This window comes from Mustela putorius, unplaced genomic scaffold (assembly GCF_011764305.1).
Source record: "Mustela putorius furo isolate JIRA1106 unplaced genomic scaffold, ASM1176430v1.1 tig00003853_pilon_pilon_pilon, whole genome shotgun sequence".
NCBI classification, from domain to species: domain Eukaryota; kingdom Metazoa; phylum Chordata; class Mammalia; order Carnivora; family Mustelidae; genus Mustela; species Mustela putorius.
Window position 1 is genome coordinate 13,763,882 of NW_025422005.1, and position 25,219 is coordinate 13,789,100.

The window sequence follows — 25,219 nt, forward strand, 5'->3', positions numbered from 1 at the left end:
AAAACCCCAAACCTCCTGGAATCTAAAAGACCTTTATTTGTGCAGGTGCTGTGCTATAAAATATTCTAATCTGCGTTGTTAATGAAGCTGGATTTACAGCCTAGTAAACTAAACAAAGAGCTTATGTTTAACTGAGTAACCAGTTGAGGGTGACATCTTGACTCCTTAAGTGACAGTTTTCACTCTTTCATTTTTCTTCTGTTCAGTGTGAAAAGATGCCAGCTCGTTTGCTGTGAAACTGCTTTATTACAGGACTCTGTCTTTACCCACTTGAAGTGCAAACTTCATCTTTGTGAAACTTGTTCCATACAGTTGAGAGAAGTCCCAGCCACAGTAACAGTGACTTACACAAAGAGATCCAATTAGGAACCAAGCGCTACTTCAGGCAGTTTGGAGCTATGCAAACATTTTGACATGACATTGTTAACCTTTGAAGACTTCCTTACTCTGTGTTTGTGACACAAGAAGACATTCATCTTGTATTTTCCCTGCTTCGGCCCTGGAGTCTCTGTCATGTTCCTAAGGAGTCCTTGTATTTAGAAGCCAAGAGCCAGGCTTGCATATTGCTACTGATGGGTCATTGCTTTTCTTTCTTCTTTTGTTGTTTTCTTTTCTTCTCTTTGTCCATTCCTTCCTTCTTCCTTCCTTTCTCTCTCTTTCTTTCTTTCCTTCCTTCCTTCCTTCCTTCTTCCTTTCTTTCATTTTTAAGTGGATTCCATGCCCAGTGTGGAGCCCAACATTGGGCTTGAGCTCACAACCCTGAGATCAAGACCTGGGCTGAGATCAAGAGTTGGACTCTTAACCAGCTGAGCCCCCAGGTGCCTGGTGTCATTGTTTTAGACCTTTTCCTACACAGGATCAGGACATATGCACGCATATATTTGTATTTACCTCTGTTTTATTAAATATCATGAGTTCATACCAATACATTCAATTCCAATCCAAAAGCAAAGAGGTCTTGCAAGGGTTCCCCCATTCCATGTTTGTAAATCCCTTCTCCAGCACTGGGAAATCTGTTTCTAAACATTTCAAATGTTTACTAAGTTTACAATGAAAGTATTGCTGTTTTTTAATGTCTATGCTCCACACTTGTATTGGTCTTTGTTCTCCAAGAGCCATGAAAACACAGAGTTTTCATTTCTTTTATTCAACCAACACGTATTTATCTAGCAAACATTATGTGTCACATAATGTTGTAGCAGTGGGGATATAGCAGTGAACAAAGGAAAGGGACAGAGAGAAAACTAGATACAAGCCTAGGAAATGACAAAGCTGGGATCTAAACCCAGACAGCCTGACTCCAGAATTTATTCTATACCATCTGCCTCTGATTGCTTTTGTAAGTTGCTCTCTGCCGTCTACAAAAGTTTACAACTCTCTCGAATCCAATAAAAATGCCTCTGTCAGTTTCTAATTCTACACAATGCAGAGCCTTGTGCATCTTCCATACGACTTCTCTGAGACTCAGTTTCCAAATTTGTGAAAGTGAAGATACTAATTTTAATCTGCTGTGAGGATAAATGGAATTATATGAGATGCCTGATGCTATTTGTGACACATCATAGGTATTTAGTGAAGTTAGTTTTTTTCCTTTTTCAACACAAATGCTATATTATACACCACCCCTAGAACAGCGTTTTTTGTTTTTTGTTTTTTAAAGTTGGCTCCATACCCAACATGGGTCTTGAACCCATGACCCTGAGATCAAGAGGCTCAGGCTTTACTGACAGAGCCGGTCAGGTGCTCTGAGAGAATTTTTCTCTCTAATTCATCCAATCAATCATTATTTATTCATTCACCCATTCTTACATCCATTCAAAAAGGCATTTATTGAGAATCTAATATATACCAGGCTCTCTGCTCGTCATTCAGGATACAAAAATGGCACGGACCTCATTCTCACAGAGCTCCCAGTCACATCCAAGAGATACACAAAGAATTAGAATATAATCTGATAATGTAACTCAGACGAGAGCTAGAAGAAGGGTGGTCATGGACGGAAGCCTTCCTGAAGGAAGGGGCTCTGTCATGGCAAGAACTGGTCCGGCAGTTCTACTGTTAAAGTTGCCAAAAATAAATGAATAAATTAATGGGTCAATGAATTCAGTTCAGTTCAACAAGTACTTCATAGAAGATCCATCCTACTGTCCAAGGCATTGCACTCTGAATAGGGAGTGTGCGGACGAAGGGGAATGAGCTTCTAGTTTTACTGGCAGATACAATCATCTGTAAAGAGATGTTCTAATAGAATGTGGAGAATTCTATGGGGTACCCAAGATACTTGGAAAATAAGAAGATAGAGGGATCTCTACGCTCTATTAGTGGATGAAGAGGGGGCTCTAAGATCCAAGAATGAACTCTGAGTCTTGGATATATATGGAATGTCATTGACAACTTTTTTTTTTTTTTTTTAAGATTTTATGTATTTGACAGATAGAGATCACAAGTAGGCAGAGAGGCAGGCAGAGAGAGAGGAGGAAGCAGGCTCCCCACTGAGCAGAGAGCCCGATGTGAGGCTGGATCCCAGAACCCCGAGCAGAAGGCAGAGGCTTTAACCCACTGAGCCACCCAGGTGCCCCTCACTGACAGCTTCTAATCAGGATTAATAGGGTCAAATTTGTGTTTGTTGGTAGCATGGGGAAGGCAAACGGGGAAGGAGGGCTAAAATCAACGCCACCAGCAAGGAAGTTAGATTATGAACACGAGGCTTGAGCTAGACGTTTGAGCTGGAGATAGGATTTGAAAGCGGTTGCCATCACTCAGGGAGAGTATGCAGAGGGAAAAGGGGATGGGAAAAGGGGGGGGGGGACTCCTTGGAACCCACACCTTTTAAGCAGCTGGCGGAGAAAAAGCAACCCGGGAAGGACACCGAAAGATTAGAGTCGGGAGCAGCACTAGGAAAGTCTGTGTCCTGGAGATCGGATGAATAAAGAGAAAGCGGAGACACGGGGGACCAGGAAGGAGGGCGCAGCTGTGCCCAGCGCCGTGTAGAGGTTCCAAAGCATCCCTTTCTCTCTGGCCTAGGTGACCTTTGTCAGAGCAGTTTCCCAGGTCGCGGCGCAGGCGGGAGTCCCACTGCACTAAAGGAGCCAATGAGGGAGGAGAAACAGTCCAGTGAGTGCAGGAATGAATAAAGCAACGCTGTGCCCTCACTTTCCCTGGGACTTTCCAGGGCCAACGCCGGGAGCTGGTGCGGAGGAAGGGCCTTCCCGACAGAGCTCTGGGTGCCGCCCGGGAAGCCCGTCAGCCTCGCAGCCTTCAGGTAGGCGCGGCTCCAAGGTCAGGGTCACCTCGGGCCTCCGGGCAACCCGTCACCCGGACAACCAACTGAAGGAAAAAAAAAAAACCCCACAAACCGGAAAGGGCGAAAGCATTCAGATCATCTCGCGATATCTGTCAGGCCGGCGCCGGCCTTCCGGGCCTGGGCCCCGCGGCCGGCTCTCGCGAGACTTCCCTGCAGTTGGAGCGCGGGGCCCGACCTTAAGGAAAGCGGGAGCTGCGGGTGGGGAACATGTCGGATTCAGAGCTCGGCAGGAAGTGGGACCGGTGCATGGCGGACGCCGTGGTGAAGATAGGTAAGGGGCCTCACGCCCCTGGCAGGCCCCGCCGGGAGCCGAGCGGCCCGCTTCAGGTCCCGCTGACCAGGCCGGCGGAAGGGAAGCTCTGGGGGAGGTCAGGCCGACCGCTCTGATCCAGCCCCTCGGGCCGGGGCGAGCTGACCGAGCCGGGCGGGAGACCACTCGGGCGGCGGAGGGACGCGGCCGGAGGAGCCTGGGCCCCCGCGGGAGGCGGGAGGGGAGGGGAGGAGTCGCAGCTCCGGGGGCGAGGGGTTGGGGGGCAGTCGGGCTGGCAGGTGGCCGGAGAGGTGCAGAGCTCCTCGAGTAGAAAGAAAGCGGTCTGCCGGGCGCAACCTCGTGCCAGAGGCTGGACATTCTCCTCCCCGGTGCCACATTCCCAGCACGGGGCGTGGAGCCCGGTCCGGGGTCACAGAGCTCGCCGGCTGAAACAAGTGCCTTCTAAAGAAGGTCATGGGGAGCGTTTTATAGACACGGCCAGGCCCTAACGAGCGTCGCTGTCCTTCCGGAGTTGTAACCCGGTTTATTGGCAGCAGAGTCGTCTGCGGCCTGAAATTGGAGACCTCGTCATCTGGAGGGAGAATTGCCCTGGGAAGTAAGGGACTGGACACCTTTTGGTCCCGGGTGTAACTCCGCGGAGCCTTGTCACACGTGCTCAGTGACGACGCGGATTATGAAGTCACTGGATGGAGGGGAGGGGAAAGATGGGAGTTCCCTTCTGGAGCGCGTACTAAGTGCCAGACACTGTGGTAGGTGTGCGAGTCTCAGTACATTTATCTCACACAGGTCGTGAAATCGCGAGTCAGTGGACGGTTTTGTCCAGGGTCCAAGAAGTGACCAAGTTGCTCAGAAATGGCAAAGTTGGAAGTGTAACTCAGGTTTTCTGTTTTCGAGTCCCATGCTTTTTCTTTGATACTAATTCTTACCAAATTTGATGTTGTTTTTTTTTTTTTTAATGGAAAACTTGAGTATTTAAGGGGATTTAGGATTGTGTCCGTTGAATGACGGTGTTGGTAAGCGCGGTGAGAGCAGAGATTTCTGGTTGTAGTCACTGCTGTTGCCCAGACCCTTTCTGGGTTTGCTTGTGCTTAATAAAAATTGTCGAGAAGGAGTTAGTAAGAGGAGTACGTACTTGATCCCAGCTGTCGCTTCACCTTTGAATTCACTTACCAGCTGTGTGATTGGGGGCAAGTTGTTGAGCCCCTCTGTCCCTCTGTTTCCTCATTTGTAAATTGACAACAGCAATTATTATCTCACAGAGTTGTTAGGATTACAAGTTTAAGTAAAGGCTTGGGTATGAATCATTTATTAAGAATGGGGATGCCCGGGTGGCTCAGTTGGTTGGCCGACTGCCTTCGGCCCAGGTCATGATCCCGGAGTCCTGGGATCGAGTCTCACATCCGGCTCCGGGCTCCATGGGGAGTCTGCTTCTCCCTCTGACCTCCTCCTCGCTCATGCTCTCTCTCAAATAAATAAATAAATAAATAAATAAAAGAATGGGTTATTCTGTCAGTGAGCCAAGAAATACAGTTTTTGCTATTGTGAACAGTTCACGTTTAGGAGAGATTTAACATGTGGCTCTTAAATGACCACACTAAGTACTAAGCAATACAATGACAGTAGGTACAGGAGTGGGAGGCAGACCGCTCAGTTTGACGTCATCCCTCTGGCTCTTCACCCTGGTCCCCATCCCCACTAGCTTTGTGGCTAGGGGTCGGTGGTCTTCTGCCACTATGAAATGGGGATAAAAAGATTAAAAGAATTAGGAAGATTGAAGGATAGTAAAATACACAGGAAACTGAGCGCAGTGCCTGGCCCTTACAGAGGCAGCAGATATGGTCATAATAATTGTTGATATTAATATTGTGTCACTGAGGATCACCTGAGGGAGTGAGGGGCATGGCTGTCATTTGTGAGTGGGACATTGGTGGGGGAAGGGTGTACACAAGGGAAATAATTCAGTGAGATGCAGTGATTCATGATTACCGATAAGACTTGAAATGAGCGCTTCAGGCTCCTTGCATTGTAGAGCTGTTATGAACCCAGTCAGTTTGGTGATGGGCTGAGGTCATCCAGTGAGACTTTGCAAGGAAAATGGGCCTTCATCCGACCATTGGAGAATGACTTGGACTTGGATAGTCAGGGAGCGTGGGAAAACTGGAACAGAGGCCCAGCCCTGTTGAACTCGTATAGTTTGAAGCATGGAGAGGTTAAGAAGCTAGCCATGGAGGAGCGGGGGTGAGAACCCAGGCATTCTAAATCCAGTACCCCTGCTCCTGAAGAAGGCTGGTTTGGGTGGAGTCAGAATTGTGAAATGTCTTAGAGAAATTCCACTTTATCTTAACGGCTCCTGATTTGCTTTTGGCTTTTTCACATGCATGGTGCGGATTCAACACAGCTGCCCTAAACACCTCTTACTTTCTGCTTCTTGGGCTCATTGGCTCTAAACTAGTGGAGAATCATGGGATGGTTTTAAGCAACAAATACTTACTGAATTCTGGGCCAGTCTGTGGGCAAATAGAGAAGCAGAAGGCATTTCACTTCCCTCAACAGGGAATTGGTGTGATATAAATGGAATTTTGGTATGATTGTTCTGGCAGTGTTTTATACAGAACAGGTCAGGAGTTGAGGAGGCCAGCGGTGCTGTGGATTTGAAGTGGTGAAAGTCTGCTCTGTTAGACCAGAGAGGAATGGGTGTATTGAAGAAACGTTCAACTTTGTTCCCCATTTATAAAATGGAGATAGAAATTCTCACCTCCTAGGCTAGAACAGTGCCAAGTTCATAGTAGGAACTCAGTAAATGCTATTTTCTTCATCTTTCTCTCCAACTGGTTAACTTTGCCTCATTCTTTTTCTTACAAAGAAGACTCCAAGGTTAGAATGTGGTTAAGGGGTGATCCGCTGATGGGAACTTGGACATAAAACAACTCGATGGGGCGCCTGGGTGGCTCAGTGGGTTGAAGCCTCTGCCTCCGGCTCAGGTCTTGATCCTAGGGTCCTGGGATCGAACCCCGTATCGGGCTCTCTGCTTAGCATGGAGCCTGCTTCCTCCTCTCTCTCTCTGCCTGCCTCTCTGCCTACTTGTGATCTCTCTGTCAAAGAAATAAATAAATCTTAAAAAAAAACACACAAAAAACAAACAAAAAACACCTCATTTACACAAAGTAAGGAAGGACTAGAAACTGATCATGGGGGATGACAGAAGACCAGTGAGAACAGCGATCATGATTTTGGTCACTTTTCTACTTACATGATTGAGTTGTTTGAGAATGATAATGAAGCTGAGTAGGGAGTTTTAATTTTGTGGGAGAAGCTGAGTTCAGATTTGGAGGGTGTCGTCCCTTTAGTAGTGGACTTAGAGAAAGGGCATAAGAGTGAGGAAGCACAGAAGGGATACTCGGGGAGCCTTTAGTCTGAGAGTCTTGGAGACGGTGGAGATGAGCACACTATAGTGAGCAAATTGGTTCCTTGTCCCGTTGGCAGTGATGTGAGACCCTTCAAACCTCCTTGGCTGCTTGTTGCCTGGTCCTTCAGGATGGAGGTGGACACTCACAATGGCTGCCCGCCAGAAGTAGATGGGAGGTTTTGTAGAAGATACAGGCTTTCAGCTACATATTGGGAATTTCAGGCTCTGGCTTGACAAGAGACTGAAGGGAATCCAAGGTGAATGGACAGCTCCCTTTGTGAGGGCTTCTCTGTGATTGGCTGCCTTAAACCTGAAGGGTTTTTGTTCTTTTCCCACTGGTTTGCTGAAAAATGACTTTTCACTGCTCATGTTTAGCCTAGATGTAGTACAGCTGAGTTAAAGAACATATAAGCTTGTACTTAGACGGTAGTTCTTTAGAAAAAACTGCTCTTCGCGGATCTCCTACTCCGAAGCTGGAGCAATGTCTCAACAGAAAATTCTGTGATTTCATCCTGTGGGAAGAGCTACATTGATTCACAAATACCTTTTCCCTGCCCTTCGCCGTCATAAGAAAAGCAGTTTTATTTCCCTCGTTAATTTTGGTTTTAAGATACTACTTGTGTATAATAGGAGTGTGATAGGATAGGTGGTTTCTAATATGGCTTGACCTAATATATTGAGCCCACGAATCAAGCAAAACAAAACACATGCCTCCCTGTAATAGACACAGTAGGCCATTGTTCCTTACACATCTGTTCTTTCAGCTCCTGTGCCTTTCTTTTCCTTTCTCCCCCTCACATTTTTACCCTTCTCTTTGGCCTGTGTTCTTATTCCTGCCACTTATATGCCTTGCCTAGTTCCTCCATAAAGCTTGAGCTTAATGTATTTTTTTAAGTGAATTTGTTAGCATTGAATAAGTTCCTAGGTGTCCTGTTTATTCTCCATCACATCACTAATTTTTCTTAAATAAATGCATGGCACCATCTTAAAAAAGTGCATGGCACCATCTGAAATTTGTGATTTTTTTCTTTACTTGATTGTCCATCCTTGCTAGAATATGAACTCATGAGGCCCAGAGACATTTTTGTTCCCTGTTGATCGCCTAACCCCTGACACAGAGAAGGCATACAATAATTACTGTTAGAAAGACGTGAATTGCTGAGAATTTTGCAGACTACATGCTGTGCCTATATTTGTATTAACTGAATGAATTACCTTTTAAGTTAAAAAGTCAAGTCAGGTAGATTTCAGGTGAATTTTTGCTAGTTCACATGTTTGACTCTGTGTCCCTGTAATTTAGGGGCTTTTTACCAACTCTTTATTTCATCTGGGGATGTAAATTATTGTCAGTAGATCTTCATAACAAAATAGTAGTAGAAATGTTTGGGAGTAGTCAGCTAAGAAACATGAACCAGAGAACACTTTTGTATTTAAACAAGTAGAGGGTGATGTTGGTTTCAGTGGTAGTGCCAAAGCCTTATTACAGGAAATTAAAAAAGGAGTGAAGATTACATTTTATGAATGGCATGTCCCGTTAGTTTTTATGTGAATGCGTCATTAATCGTTTTTTGCTAATTTTATGGATTTACTTTTAAGTTTTATCAGATTTATTGAATGCTCTGGTTTTCCTTCTGCCCTCAGTTCACAGACTGTGCCGGCTGTTTTCCTTGTACATACCGAGTAATTTGTGTGTACCCACATGAATAAATCATACCTTCTTGTTAATGAGGTTAGAAGGCAAGATATCTTGCCAAAATTGAAGGCTTAAAAGCCCTGGGACAGAGCTGGTACCCTCAGCTTGTGCTTGTTTCTCTGGATTGGCTTGGTGGTTCTATCTGTTTTTTGTTTCCCCAGGAAAACATGATTCCAGGAGATGAGAAAAACCCAGCTATAAGACTTCAGGAGGTGCTTCCCTGTGATCTGAGAATTTCTAAGCCCTGCAAGCGTGGGTCATGGAAGCACTGCCATTGTCCTCAGAGCCTTGTTATAACTCTCTCTTGAATGCTGGAGGTCCGGCTGGCTGGCTGTGACCTCATGACCAAGTCGATGTCTGCGTGATAGTGGCCGGGCCTCAGAGTTGCAGATTTGCCCAAGGAGGCTTGGAGGAAAATCTGATCCCAGTACTTCCTGAATTCATGCGGAGGTCCTGGGTTTCCTAATGTGACTTGCAAAGTTGTACTATGGACTGTGTCCCTTTTTCCCGCATTTCTCTTCCACTGAGAGGCCAGAGGCCAGAATATCTAGTCTTACTAACTTGTGAATTGGCCAGGAGATCAGAAGGAAAGGAGATGTCATGGTTGGGGCAGGGATGTCCGAGGCTGTGGTGCCTTCCTGGAAAAGGCTGTCTCTACAAGGCAGGTATATTCAGCACAGCAGGGTTTTCATTTTCTTGGTAACAAGGAAAAGTGCAAGCCTGGGACATTGGGAAACAGCCCTGGAGTGTGTTGCGTTCAGTGGACTCTGGGGCATTCACAGTCCTTTCCTTTTTTTCCCCTGGCTCCGTTGGTAGTGTGTGTCTTTTGATCCCAGGATCATGAGTTTAAGCCCCACATTGGGCACAGAGTTTATAAGAAAGAAAGGAAGAGGGGCGCCTGGGTGGCTCTGTGGGTTAAGCCTCTGCCTTGGGCTTGGGTCATGATCTCAGGGTCCTGGGATCGAGCCCTGCATCGGGCTCTCTACTCAGTGGGAACCTCTCTCTCTTTGCCTGCTTCTGCCTACTTGTGATCTCTGTCAAATAAATAAAACAAATCTTTAAAAAAAAGAAAGGAAGAAAGGGAGGGAGGGAGGGAGGAAGGAAAGAATAGAAAGAAAGGGAGAGAGAAAGAAGTTCCTCTTTGTGCCTCAGTTTCCTTATCTATGGAATGGTAGTATCTTTCTCAGGGGGTTGTTACAAGTAAGGATAAAATGAGATATTTTTTATAGAGCAGTTAGGGCATTACCTGTACTTGATAAATATTAGCTGCAGGCATGTGAATGAAAGCTGGCAGTCATAAGTTAAAATATTTACCACATTTGCTTTCATCTTGTAGGTAGTATGGAAGCCTGGGGGGTGCGGGGCACAGATGGTCAGTAGCAGCCTTACTCTGGAAGGGCTTACCTTCTGGAGGAATGTGCAAAGAAGGTGGTGACCTTGGAGAGTGTGTAGGCATGTAGTAGGGGACCAGGTGGAGGACTGCATTCAGGGCCTTGGAAGCTGTGCAAGCGTCGTCCCAGAGGACCGAGAGGCTCTGGCTTCTGCTGGAAATGATGACAGCGGCAGCCATTTGTCCAGCACTTAGCGCGAGCTGGCAGACCTTGGCATTTCCGTTTTACTTCCATGACCACACTTAAGCCTGATAGCCCTATGGCGGATTTCCCCTTTTTGTTCCCCGCATTTTTTTTTATTGTGATAAAATACACATAACAGAATTTACCATCTGACCCACTTAAAAATGTGCAGGTGAATGATAGTCCATTCGTAGTGTTTTACAGTTAACGCCGCCACCCATCTCCGTGACTCTTCATCTGTGAGCCTGAAGCTCTGTACCCATTTAACACTGACTCCCCATTCCTGCCTACTCCCAGCCACTGGCCACCTCTGTTCTACTTTCTCTCTGTGATTTTGACTTCTCTAAGTATCTCCTGGAAGTATAGTCCCACAGTCCTTGCCTTTTTGAAACTGACTTATTTCAGTTTATGTGATGCCCTCAAGGTTCACCCACATTGTAGCATATATCAGAATTGCCTCCTTTTTAAATCTGAGTAGGATTTTGGTGTGTGTGTAACACATTTTGCTTATTCATTCAGCTGTGGACAGATGGACACTATTGTGAGTAATGTTGCTGTGAACACGGTATACACCTGTCTTTTGAAGACCTTGCTTCCATTTCTTTTTGGGTACATACCTAGAAGTGGCATTGTTGGGTCATATTGTAAATCGATTTTTTTTTTAAATTAAAGATTTTATTTATTTGACACAGAGAGAGAAATCACAAGTAGGCAGAGAGGCAGGCAGAGAGAGAGAGAGGAGGAAGCAGGCTCCCTGCGGAGCAGAGAGCCTGATGTGGGGCTCGATCCCAGGACCCTGGGATCATGACCTGAGCCAAAGGCAGAGGCTTTAACTCACTGAGCCACCCAGGCGCCCCTGTAAATCGATTTTTAACAGTTTGAGGATCTGCCACACTGTTTTCCACAGCAACTGGACCATTTTATGTTCCCACCTGTAATGCACCAGTGTCCCAATTAGTTCACATCCTCACCAACAGTTGTTTCCTTCCTGCCTTTTTTTGGACAGTAGCCATCCCAGTGGGTGTAAGCTAGTATCTCATTGATCTCGTTGTGGTCTTGATTTGCATATCCCTAATGATTAGTGATGTTGAACATCTTCACATGTGCTCACTGGCCATATGTGTATCTTCTTTGGAGAAATGTCTGCTCAAGTTCCTTTTCCATTTTTGAATTGGTTTATTGTTTTGTTTTAGGAGTTCTCTTCTATATTCTGGATATTAACCCCTTGTCAGATAAATGATTTACAAATACTTCATTTATTTGAGAGAGAGAATGAGAGAACAAGAGGAGAGGCAGAGAGAGAGGGAGAGAGAGAATTCCAGGCAGACTCCCTGCTGAGCATGGAACCCAGTTCGGGACTTGATCCTATGGTGCTGAGATTGTTACCCGAGCCGAAACCCAAGAGTCAGATGCTTAACCAACTGAGCCACCCAGGCGCCCCTATCATGGGATTTTGATAAGGATTGCTTTGACTTTGTAGATTGTTCTGGGTAGTATTGACATGTATTAACAAACAGAATGCTGTTTATTAGTTTTTAATACTAATATTTATATTAATTATAATTATATTAATACTGTTAGTATTAATACCATTTATTTTGCTATCATAGAATACTACGATATGGACATATACAATATTTTGTTTATCCATTTACCAGCTGATGGACATTTTTGTTCATACTTTTTTTCTTTTTTTAAGATTTTATTTGTTTTTGAGAAAGAGCACGAGTGGGTGGGGGGAGGAGGCAGAGTCCAGGACCCTGGGATCATGACCTGAGCCAAAGGCAGACGCTTAACTGACTGAGCCACTCAGGCGTCCAGTTGTTTGTACCTTTTGGCTTTTAGGAATAATGCTGCTGTGATCAAATATACAAGTTTTTTTTTTTTTTTTAAGATTTTACTTATTTATTTGGCAGAGAGAGATCACAAGTAGGCAGAGAGGCAGGCAGAGAGAGAGGGGGAAGCAGGCTCCCTGCTCAGCAGGGAGCCCGACATGGGCCTTGATCCAGGACCCTGAGATCATGACCCAAGCTGAAGGCAGAGGCTTAACCCACTGAGCCACCCAGGTGCCCAAATATACAAGTTTTTATGTTGGGGTCTGTCTTTATTTCTCTTGGGTATGTATGCCCCTACGGGTGGGTTTGCTGGCTTGCTGGGTTGTGTGGCAACTCTTTGGGTAGCATTAGGAAAAACCTTGGAATGTGAAGGCGAAGAGTGACATGGTTGGGTTTCTGATTTCAGAAAGATCACTGAAGTAGCACCAGGAGAATGAGTTAGAAAGGACCGAGATGAAGGCAGAGAGATTGCTTAGTATGTTGTTGTGAATTTATGCTGAAGATGAGGTGATGTGATAGAAGAAACCAAAACTAAGATGGGGACAGAGAAGTGGAACGGAGACCGATGTCCCAGTGCTTTGCAGCGGTCCTATTTACAGAACTTGAAATGTGCACCCTCAGGAGTCAGGGTCTATGTAAATGGAGGTGGTCTTGCTCTCGACAAATAGGAGAGGCAGGAGGGCAGCCCAGGCAACACTTTGCAGTTTATTAGTTTCTGGTACCTCTTGGGCTAGGTCGCTGGTTATATGCAGCTCAGTGAACAGAGATGAAATTGCTTCGCCATGCGTTCATTTTCATGAAAAGAAAGGGTTTGGCCTTGTTTTCTTCCTTGTTAAGAAAGTGGGACTTTAAATGACTTAGCAGGTGACCTGCCTTAGAATTAACCAGCAGATTTTGTGTTTTCATCCAGTAATCAGTTAAGTGTAGTGAAATTAATTGTGAAGGCCATTTTCATGTTAAAAAAAAAAAAAAAACCACTGTACTGAAAGAGGCCAATGAATAAGGTCATGGAAAAAGAAAGCAAATTGTTGTTTCTCTGTAAATATCAGTTCATCTGATAAATGTGGGTTGCCACAAAGTATTGGTGGCTCACCAAAAACTGCCTTTTGGTAGCCTGTGTTTGCAAACTGATCTGTCTTAGTTTCATGGAATGATATCACTTAGGCTAAACTAAAATACTTCAAAGGGTTTTGGCTGTTTATAGGTTTTGGGTCTCAAATTTGTACATGTTAATTGTTGAGTTAGTAGCCATATTTTGTTTGTTATATGTATTTCTAAACAGTTTTTGAGAGTAAAAATACTTTTTTCAGTCTGCGGCAGCGGTATGAATAATGGAACATTGTGATCTTGCTAGAGGGGAATTTTGTGTTAGTGTTATAGAATAATGTAATTAGGTACTATATGGGACTTCCAAACATATTTAGATTTTTGTTCTGGCTGTGGTTTCATGCTTTCCTAAAATGTGGCCTGAAACAGTTTATTAGCAAATATGTCGAATTGCTTTCTCTGGCAAGTGCATTTCAGTATTGAATCCAAGTGAAAACACAAATATTTACTTACAAAAGTCTTTTTGGTGTGGTAATATTTTTACTGTGGCCATTGACCCACTAGTAAAATGTGAGGGCATTGCTAGATTGGATCTTGTTTATTTAAAGACCATGAGAGAGAGAGGAGGCTAACTTTGTGTGAATGCCTGGTATCTGCCACTGTACTTGGTACACTAATGTATTATCCCCTTTTTACCCTCCTGGCAACTCAGTGAGGAAATTTGTATTCTCTCTCTAGCAAGAAAAATAATGCTCAGAGATACTTATAAAAATTGAGCTGATTTTTAAATCTGTATTAAAGTGTAAACAATCCAAAGTCGCCAGAGCGGTTTTTACAATGAAAAACAAAGTTGGGGGCGCCTGGGTGGCTCAGTGGGTCAAATGTAGCCTCTGCCTTCAGCTCAGGTCATGATCCCAGGGTCCTGGGATCCAGCCCCTAGTGGGGCTCTCTGCTCAGCAGGGAGCCTGCTTCCCTTCCTCTCTCTCTGCATGCCTCTCTGCCTACTTGTGATCTCTCTCTCTCTCTCAAAATAAGTAAATAAAATCTTTAAAAAAAAAGAAAAACAAAGTTGGAAAAGTACAATCAATACCTGCCATCAAGGCTTATTGTAAAGCTGTAGTAAACGAGACAGTGATATTGGGGAAGAAAGACACACCTAGATCAGTGTCAAGAAGTAGACCCATCAGTAGATGGTCAGTTAAAGATTCCCCGGCAGTTTAACGGGGAATGGAACATCTTTCCATCAAACTGTGCTTGAATAGCTGGGCATCCATATAGAGGGAAAAAACTGAACTTCATTATCGTGCATAAAAATTAACTGGAAAGAATCATGAACCTAAATGTGAAAGTTAAAACTGTAAAACTCCAGAAGAAAACATAGGAGAAAAATTTCTGTGACCTTGAGTTCTGAAAAGATTTTTTAGGTCACAACAAAGTCACAAAGGAAAAAATCTGATACATGGGATTTGACCAAAATCTAAAACTTTTACTCTTTGAAAGACACCATTAAAAGCACAAAAAGGCAAGCCACAGAATGGGAGAAAATATTTGCAGTACATGTATCTGACAAAGGGCTTGTTTCCATAATAAATAAAGAATTCTTGGGTGCCTGGTAGCTCAGTCGTTTGGTTTAGCACCTGCCTTGCTCTTGGGCATACTATCCCAGGAACACTCCCCCTCCACGCGGTGAGTCTGCTTCCTCTGCTTCTGCCCCACCCCCACCTTGTGCTCCCCCTTGCTTTCTCTCTCAGATAATACCTTTTTAAAAAATAAAGAACTCTTAAATTTAGTGGTAAGAAGACCGCATTTGAGAAAATGGGTAAGGGTGCTTGAGTGGCTAAGTTGGTTAAGCATCTGCCTTCAGCTCAGGTCATAATCCCAGGGTCCTGGCATCAAACCAGAGTTGGCTCCCTGCTTCTCCCTCTCCTGCTATCCCTTCATCCTGCTCGTGCATGCGTGCATGCTCTCTCTGTCTCAGATAAATAAAATCTTAAAAAAGAAAGAAAGAAAGTGGGGAAAATGTTTGATAAGATTCTTAACAAAAGAAATTATACTACGGGTGCCTGGGTGGCTCAGTGGGTTAAAGCCTCTGCCTTCGGCTCAGGTCATGATCCCAGGGTCCTGGGATCGAGCCCCGCATTGGGCTCTCTGCTCAGCAGGGACCCTGCTTCCCCCTCTCTCTCTGCCTGCCTCTCTGCCTACTTGTGATCTCTCTCTGTCAAATAAATAAATAAAAATTTCTTTAAAAATTGACACATGAAAGGATGTTCAATATCATTAGTCATTAGGGAAATGCAAATTTCAGTCATAATGAAAATACCCCTCCACACCATTAAAATAGTTAAAAAGACAGACTGCACTAAAGTTTGACTAGAATGTTGGACAGGTAGAATTCTGGTGCACTGTTGATAGGGTTGTAAAATAGTATAACCACTTAGTAGTTTTTTGTATATATACCATCTAGTCATTCTACTCATACAGATTTACCCAAGGGAAATGAAAACATTTGTTCACATGAAGTCTTATGCATGAATATTCATAACAGCTTTACTCATAATGCCCCCAAACTGGAAAGAACCCAGAAGTCCTTTAGCAGGTGAATGGATAAGAACAAAATATAGACTGTCCATAAAGTCGACTGTTCATTAATAAAAGGAACAAATACTAATACATACAATAACATACGTACATTTCAAAATCATCTTGAGTAACAAGCTAGACACAAAAGAGTATATACTGTATTCCATTAAAAAAAAAAGTACGATCCATGCCCAATATGGGGCTTGAGCTCACAGCCGAGAAATTAAGTCGCGTGCTCTACCAACTAAGCCAGCCAGGCACCTTCACAATATTCCATTTATATGATGCCATTTGTATATAAAATTCTAGAAAATACAAACCAGTCTGTAATGACAAAGTAGAGAAGCGGTTGTCTGGGGTAAAGAGAGGAGGGAAGGGTAGGCTACAGAGGGACACAAGCGACGTCGAGGGGTGACGGCGGTGTTCCGTTTCACGATTGGAGTGCTGGTTTCACAGGTATAGACACTTGTCAAACACCGTAAGTGGCCGCAGTTCATTCTGCAGAAATAATACCTCCGAAAGTTCTTTAAAGCCAGAAAGAAGGAGAATACTCCATGTTGGTGAGGATAAAAGCAGCCACAGCCTCAGACTGCCTGTGGGAGTCTTGATCGGTGAACCACTTTGGAAAACTGGCAGTATTTACGAGAGCTAACCAGATGTAAACCCCGTGACACGACGATTTCAGGCCTGGGTATCTACCCAGCAGACGTGCCCCTGTGTCCACCAGATGACTTGCCCTGGAATGTTCATAGAACACTATTCATAATGGCCCTGACTGGAAGCTCCCCAAATGCCCATCAGCGGAGAATGGATAAGTAAATCGGGCTACACTGATGTGATAGTGTGCTCTATGGCAATGACTGTGAACGACCTCCTGCAGCTGCTCATGGTGTTCTGCTAACATTCTCACTGTGTGAGTCCACTGACAGAAGTTTAGAAACGGGCAAAACTACTCACTTGTCAGAATATGATTGCCCTCGGATGGAGAGCTTTGCAAAAGGGAGCCCAGGCAGGCTTCTGACGGTGTTGGTAATCTTCTGTGCCCTGCCCTGGCACACCTTGGGTGTTTTTCATCTGCAGATACATCCCGTGGTGCACTGAATTGTGCAGCTTTCTATCTGTATGTTGTGATTTAGTAAAAAGTTTTTTTTTTTTTTTTTTTAGTTAAATGTTTTTGAAGATTTTATTTATTTATTTATTTATTTATTTGACAGGTAGAGCTCACAAGGCAGAGAGGCAGGCTCTCCGCTGAACAGAGAACCTGATGCAGGACTCGATCCCAGGACCCCGAAATCATGACCTGAGCTGAAGGCAGCGACTTAACCCACTGAGCCAGCCAGGCGCCCCCAATTCAGTAAAAACTTTTTAAAAGACATGTGCTGTGGAGTACCTGGGTGGCTCAGTCGGTTAAGTGTCCACCTCTTGATTTAGGTGCAGGTCATGGCCTCAGGGTCATGGGATTGAGTCCTTGTGGGGTCTCAGGGTCAGTGGGATTCCTCCTCTCTCTCTCCCTCTGCCCCTCCCCCTGCTCACAGTCTCTCTAAAATAGTAAATAAATAAATCTTAGGAAAAAATATGTACTATTACAGAGTGGTGTCCTTTATAAAATGAGAAAAGCAAATTGTAAAACATGCATAATATGTGGTCCCATGTATATAAATGGAATGATAAACAATAAACCAAATTATCTCTTGGGAATGATGATGATGTTAGGTGGGGAAGATTTTTAACTTTGCTGTTTTTATAATGTAAGCAAGAAAACACATAAGAACAGTTTCTGTTTAAAAAAAAAAGTTATTTAGGGGCGCCTGGCTGCTTAGTTGGTGAAGCGTGAGACTCTCGATCCTGGGGTTATAAGTTTGAGCCCCATGCTGGGTGTAGAGATTACTTGAAAAGAAAGTCTTTTTTTTTTTTTTTTTTTAATTTATTTGACAGAGATCACAAGTAGTAGGCAGAGAGAGAGAGAGGAGGAAGCAGGCTCCCCACCGAGCAGAGAGCCCGATGTGGGGCTTGATCCCAGGACTCTGGGATCATGACTTGAGCTAAAGACAGAGGCTTTAACCCACTGAGCCACCCAGGCGCCCCTTGAAAAGAAAGTCTTAAAAAAAATTTTTTTTAAGTTATTTGTGGAGTCCGTTTGGTTCCTGTAGTTGAAGATTATGAATGATCTTCAAATGCGTATATTACGTCTAGTTTGTTATTTAACAGGTTAGTACTTTAAAGTGAAAACCTTTTTAAGCTTTCTGGCCAATTTTGAAATTACATTTGCGTCTGTTAATGGAGTTTCTCATTGGGTGACCTGTTAGTGGGTTTGCTTTTGGTGGGTGTGATGGCCCATTGTTGCCTGAAGACCCCAGTAGGATAACATCCCTGGTTGAGCAAGCTGAGGGCTGTTTGCCGGAGAAGCCGTGTGGGATAGTGAAAAGCCAAATGGGCTTGGGGCAGTTACTGACTCGCTCTGAGACTCAATTTCCTAGTCTGTAGGAAACTGGTTGTCTTTTTTTTTTTTTAAGATTTTATTTTTATTTTTTTGACAGAGATGACAAGCAGGCAGAGAGGCAGGCAGAGAGAGGAGGAAGGCAGGCTCCTCACTGAGCAGAGAGCCTGATGTGGGGATTGATCCCAGGACCCTGGGATCATGACCTGAACCGAAGGCAGAGGCCTTAACCCACTGAGCCACCCAGGAGCCCCCCCCCCCCTTTTTTTTTTAAAGTAGGCTTCATGCCCATTGTGGGACACAAACTCATGACCCAGAGGTCGAGAATCACATGCTCAGCCCACCGATCCAGCCAGATGTCACTCTTCATCTGTAGGCTTGCAATGCTAGTCCCTACATGATTTTGATGAGCTCAGGATGAGATACTAATCAAAATGGATATGAAAGCACTTTATAAATTGTAAACCCCTAGACGGGTGGTTCTCCACTGGGAGTGATTTATAGCTACGCTGTGGGAACATTGGGCAATGTCTGGCGACTTGTGTGGTTGCCATATAGGGAGTGGGGGAGTGGGAGTGCTGCTGACACCTAGTGTGTAGGGACAGGGATGCTGCTAGACATCCTGTCATGCGCAGAACGGCGCCCAGGAGTTGTACACCCCGAATGCTGGTAGTCGAGTTTGAGAAACCTTGCCCTAGGCTTGTGTAACTTCTGAACTTCTTACTCTCTGTGGCTCTCCCACCACAGCCTTCCAGACTAATGCTCACACAACATGGGTCACATATTCATGTATCACGTGCACGTACTTTTTCTCAGCAGCTGAGATCGACGTGAGAAATGAAGAAAAAGTAACAAATAGAATAATTAGAATGATTTGAAAGAAAGCATAGCCCATTATTTTTAGAGCCTTAAAAATAACACCGCATGCATGCATATGGGAAGGATAGGGCATATGAGAATATGAGTCTGTGCATATGGGAAGGATAGGGCATATGAGAATATGAGTCCGTATTGATGACGACAGGAAGCCAAGTAGCAGAATGGTGTGCGGCACGGCTGGGAGAGCGGGCTGGCCGCAGGGCTTTTTCCCGGGGTGCTTTAGTTGGGTTTCTGCAGGTAGAATTTAGAACTATTTGATTGAGAGTTAACAGTGCAAATGGGAGGCATTGAAATCCCATGTGTTTATGTCAAGTTTCTTTATCCAACCTAAAGCTGCATTAGAATACTTAGAATAGTTTATAATTATTGTAACACTCTGACATAATTGTTGACAGATTTGTAGACTTACTTTGACAAATGTTTACGAGTCAGAACAAATGTTTCTGATTGTCAGAACTTACACATGTAAACCACTCAAAATTTCTGTCTGATTTTCAATGATTAACTGGAGTGAATGGTTTAAGCAGCACATTTCACCTTTTGCTAAAAAGCAGCCCTAAGAAAGCTGCTACTTTCTTGGCATCATCTCAAATGATTAAATTGAAATCATTAGTTCAAAGGCTTTTCTTTTCTTTTTTTTTTTTTTTTTGACCATTTTCTTATAGGCCTACATGTGACAAATCCTGAACTCACGACCTCATAAATATCCCATTTTGATCAGAAGCAAAAATGAGTATATTAATGCTCTAGTCTCACATTGTCTTGACATTAGAATATGTGCTACCAATCTTAGGAATTCCCAGAAAAGATTGGCTCTCACCATCAAAAACCCACAGCGTATTTTTCTTCTTGTTCCCACTACAACTTGAAATTCATTTTATTTCAGCTCATAACTTCTGTTTTAGAAGACTTTTTTTTTCTTTACTCAGTTTATGAAAATTAATTTCTTGGCTTCTTTATGTATGCAAGTGCAGTGGTTTGGAGAGGTGTATTATGGGGCTCTGTGGAATAAGGATGCCTTCAAGAAAGACTGCAGACCACTACTGGAATATAAAGTCAGCTGCGCACTGTTGCTTGTCTTGGGCCCCTTATTAGAGTCAGATTTGAATAGCGAGAGAAAGATGCTTACAGAAGTCCCGAAACTCAGATGAATCCTTGCGACACCTTTGCAAAAGCTCTTTTGGGATATATTCCCCATTTGCACCAGCAGGATCTTAAATGCAAAACCACTGGTGTATTTTTCAAATATTTGAGCCCCTTTTCTATCTCTGCTCACCTTTGTCCGTGACTGTGTCTTAAGGATCCCTTATTTAAGAGTCGTTACTGAGTGTGGTCACTCCTACTGCTTAGAAGTTCCTAACCCCGGACCATAGTCACGCCTCTAATGCCTTCCCTTTCCATCCTGCCTAGCAGGGGGGACAGGGGAGCGAGAGACCACAGTATATAAACTACCATTTTCCAGTCAGATGGGCAGAGGAGAGTGTGGTCTGGACCTGTTTCCCGCTTGGGCTGCTGTGACAGCTATCTCTTGTCGGCACCCCCCGTTTCTGAGGTCTCTGATGGGGGCCTCTTCGCATCTGTCCCCGTTGCCACCAAAGCAGGCATGTTGTCAAGTGCTCATTGGGTATGTTGTTTCCCTCGCTTGATTCCCGGTAGTTTCCCTCCTGCTTACAGTAGAGGCCGGGGTGGGGGGGTGCTTAGTGCGGCAGGAAACACCCTTGCTCCGTCGACCTCACACTGGATGACTTGGCAGCAAGGAGCTCCTTGGAGCCCGTCTCCCTTGCCCCCTCTCTACCCCGCAAGAATGGTTTGCGTGTCTTCCTCAGTGCTTTTCATGCATTGTGCCTGTTCCCGTCATCGTACCTTGCACCTCAACCTCCTGGCTACAGTCAGTTCCAGCCCCGGACCACGAGCTGACCAATCGCAGGGCCTGGCCCGGCAGCTGGCACACAGTAGGGGCTCAGTTTGTATGCTTAAGGAAATGCTCATGCATCGTGTTGGCTGGCACAGCTTGGGAAGGCATTTCGTCTACGTTAGGGTATCAAAAGTATTTAAATAGCTTTGTGTGTCTGTGAGGGGGGCAGTCAAGCACCAGGCCTCTGGAGTCAGGCTGCCTGGGTTCAAATCCCAGATGTGTGACCTGGGGCAAGGAACGTACCCTTTCTGTGTCTCTGTTTCTTGACCTGTAAGATGGGGCTAATGAAGGAAGTTTATCGTGAGGATTAAATGAGATAATGGATTCCTGAAGCATAAGTGCTTAGTGAATGCTTTTCACTTAATGTTCTGTAGTGTTCTGAAAACATCGTGGATGTCCCCCCCTCTTTTTTTTTTAGGATTTTATTTATTTATTTTAGAGAGCATGGGGGCAGGGATCAGAGGGAGAGGGACAAGCAGACTCCATGCTGAGCTCGGAGCCAGACATGGGGCTTGATCCCACGACCCTGAGATCATGACCTGAGCCAAAATCAGGAGTCTGACACTCAACTGACGGAGCCACCCAGGCGCCCCAACTGTTGCGGTTTTATAAACCCAGTTATGTTGTAGATAAAGGGGATTTGGTATTAAAAGGTTAGTTGATGAATGTTATAAATATATATAACTATTATAAATAGCACCCATGTTTTTCTAGTTATCCAGATAGAGGTTCTCAGCATTTTCTTTGACAGCCTGCCCCAGTGCAGCCCCCAAACCCCAGACTCACATATACATAGTCAGTTGTTAAGCCTATAAATTCTGCCAGCAAAATGTCTTCTTCCTTTCCAAGTGATCCTACACACCTTAGTTATACGAGTCTTACTAAAGCACAGGTTCAATCAAGTTACATATTTTTCTTTCGAAGACTTTATTTATTTGACAGAGAGAGAGGGAACACAAGCAGGGGGAGTGGGAGGGGGAGAAGCTTCCTGCTGAGCAGGGAGACCCATGCAGGGCTTGATCCCAGGACCCTTTTTTTAATCCCGAAGCCAGCTGCTTAAGGACTGAGCCACCCAGGCGCCCCTCATATTACATATTAAAAAAAAAAAAAAACTTTAGGGCAGCCTCCTGCCTGCTAGAGTAAGTGCCGTGATATTTTGGGGCTTTCAGAATGGCCCTGATCCCTTTCTAGCCTTATCTCCTGCTCCAGGACATGCTTCATGCTTAAGGCAGGCTCTCCCCGCAACCCCCCCCCCCGTTCCCCTGTTTCCCTGCATGAGCCTTGGGTGGATGGAGCACGCACCCCTCTATACAGACTTGGGCTGTTAACCGTCTGCTCTTTAAGACAACTCAAATGACACACCTCTTTTGCAGGCATTTAAAAAAGTCTTTCCAGCTAAGTGTGTTCCTCCCACTGTCTTCCTCTGGACCAGCAGAACGTGGTCCCCTGCCAGTTTTCTGGATACCTGACTTACTCTCCTTCCCTGATCAGAAGCTCCCCAGGGAAGAGGCTCTGTCTCACTTATTTCTGATCTGAACTCTTGTCCTTCAGCACTCAGTAAATATTTGAACTTTTGATTTGTTCTTGAACAGGCTTACCACCTTCTCCCTACTCCCTTCTCTAACCCGCCGAGATGGTTTGGCTGGTTGGGAGAGGAAGGGGGTGACAGTACGGTGTGCCGTGTGCTGTTCTTCCAGGCTTTTTACACACACTGTGATGGGTCATCCTCGCTGTTCGGTCGGGGACAGGTCCTGTCGGTATTCCTGATTTCCATATGAAGAAACAGATGCCGCGAAGTTCTGTCATTTGCCCAAGGACTGAGACACGCTGAGACTAATAAGTAACCTAACCGGTATTCTCCTTCATGTCTAGCCTGTCTTACCCCAAGTCCACACAGCCTTATCGCTGAAATAGACCGCCCTGTAACGATTCCCACCTTCAAAGAGGAAACACCTGTGCCTTCTGCTTAACAAATGCTCATAAACGTGGTTTAAGTAGATGCTCAAGGAAGAGAAATTACCGGTTCTTGTTTCTCCATTGAATTTGTCACTTGAATCAGGAGTAGGCGACCACGTAGTCGCTATCATGACGTCCGTGTTGGTAATCCCGAATCCCTGATTCTTACGTTTCCTTTCCCAGAGGTGAGAGTCCAGTTACTGTATTGATGGGGATGGGCTGGAGGGATGGGGGTGTTGGGAAGGAGGACCCTCACTGGAAGTACCCTTTTGAACAGTTTGGATGAATTTGGATTCATTTGATCAGCTCTCAGCTCATTTGGTTTCATCCAGTCTCAGCCGGTGAGCAGAGGGAGTACTTCCCAGTTTGAGTTTTGAGTTGTGGACTCTTTCTCATTGATTCTGCGTAATTTCAGGCTTTTGTTTCCCCTCCTGAGAAGTCAGACATCTGTGGTTTCTGTTGTTTTCTTGAGGGACTGAAGAGTGCCATAGTCATAAACTACGTGTCATAGTGCAGAAGACACGTTATCATAAATAGCATGAGACCAGTTGCCCTGCTGTTTCAACCCTCCGTGAAGTTGATCCCTGTGTATAGGAAAGAGCCGTGACTTTGGAGTCAGACAGCCTGGGTTGGAATTCTACTTTTATAGTTGTGTGTACTCGGGTAAGTCAGTTCCACTAAACTCTTTCCTCTTCTGGGAGACAGGATTGTAGTACATCTCATAACGCGGTTCTGCGGATTCAATGAAATAATACACAGAAACAGTCTACAGTGCCCGACACTGTCAATGTTAGTACCTCCAAAGCCTCCTCTCCCAGAAAAGTGTAATGCATTGCGTCTTTTACTGTGTTTATTGAAACTTAGTAATTCTGCATTTTTTCAGTCTCCCTTAAATTAGTCTTAAGAGCGTTTTCTCATTTTCCTGCATGCTATGCCCACATGTGAATTTATTAGCTAATTATATGTTAGTAAAATGTGTACCAAACCTGTTCCTTTCTTTGTGCATTCTTGGAAAGCTGTATGGCTGTCAGAATTCCCAAAGTTGGATCATGTGCCACACGCACTCATTTAATGAGTTTGGCTGTTCTTGAAGCAGAGCGCCCCAGTAATGGCTTCCACATTTGCCTTCCCTGTCTTTACTGTGTTCTGCTGACTGGCTTGCTTGTTCTGATCAGGATCCTGGGAATTGACGTCCACCTGAGAAATTCCCTCAGATGTTCCGGCCTCTGTCTAGTCCGGAGAGACCCAGGAAGGTGGAGGACTTGTACAATATGACGTTCTTGGTCTGGTTCCTGTATACCCTGCAGCACCGCAGACTTTGGAGAGGCTGGTTAACACAGACTGAATTTACCATCGCTGGGTCTTTGGTCCCGCCCACTTTCTTGGTTAATTCACACGACTTGGCATTTACATGTGAACACCTGGGTCCGTCCGTCCTTTGCCTCAGAGCATTAAGTAACACAGTTTGGAGCTGACTTAAAACTTTTTTTTTCCTCATAAATTGGGCCCTGAGCATCTTTCATAAATCAGAAATGTTTCTTGGAAATGTAATTCTCACTAAACTCAGTCCCAAGGGTACTTTTTTTCTCTATAAAAGCACATTCTTGTTTGTTCTGTCATAACAAATGCATTTGATGATTGTAATAGCGTTGATCGAAACATGATTGAGCAGGAAAGCGTGCCCATTATAAATAGATCGGTTTGATATTAATCCGTGTTCAAAGCATAGCTAGAGCTTTATGAAACACCAGGTAGCTCTAGGAAAATTTTTGTCATATTTTAAGCAAAATGTTCTAGTTAGCCGTGAGTCTGAAGGAATCCCCTCTTTTTAAAAGAAAAAAACCCGCCTGTCAAAGCCTGAGATGTTCCTGTAGAAAAATTGCTGATACCCATGCAGAGTTGGGGGGGGCCAGGGATTGTGACTTTCAGCCATGGCTCCCTCATGGTGTGATCTTAGGCAAGCCAGTGGGTTGTATTTTATTTTAAAGATTTTATTTATTTGTTTGACAGAGAGAGATCATAAGTAGGCAGAGAGGCAGGCAGGGTGGGGCGGGGGGAGGAGGGGAAGCAGGCTTCCTGGTGAGCAGAGAGCCTGATGCGGGGCTCGATCCTAGGACCCTGAGATCATGACCGGAGTCGAAGGCAGAGGCTTAACCCACGTGCCCCAGTGGGTTGTATTTTAATAGAGGATTAACTATTACATGACACTTTTGACCTATTTTGAGTTTTATTAGACGAGTAACAGAACTTACTACCACTTGTTGAGTTCTGTCCCAGATACCTTACATTTTCCTGAAACAGCAACCCTGTGAGATTGTTTTT

General features: G+C 44.6%; 1 protein-coding gene across 1 annotated transcript in view; it reads left to right on the forward strand.

Moving 5' to 3' along the window:
* Nucleotides 1–3,373: 3,373 nt before the first annotated feature.
* MICOS10 (mitochondrial contact site and cristae organizing system subunit 10) overlaps nt 3,374–25,219 on the forward strand; it is a 30,770-nt gene continuing 8,924 nt past the window's right edge. Inside the window, exon 1 of the mRNA XM_004741315.3 lies at nt 3,374–3,575. Within this exon, the coding sequence (XP_004741372.1) occupies nt 3,512–3,575 (64 nt within the window). The 5' untranslated portion in view covers nt 3,374–3,511. The remainder of the gene's footprint in view (nt 3,576–25,219) is intronic.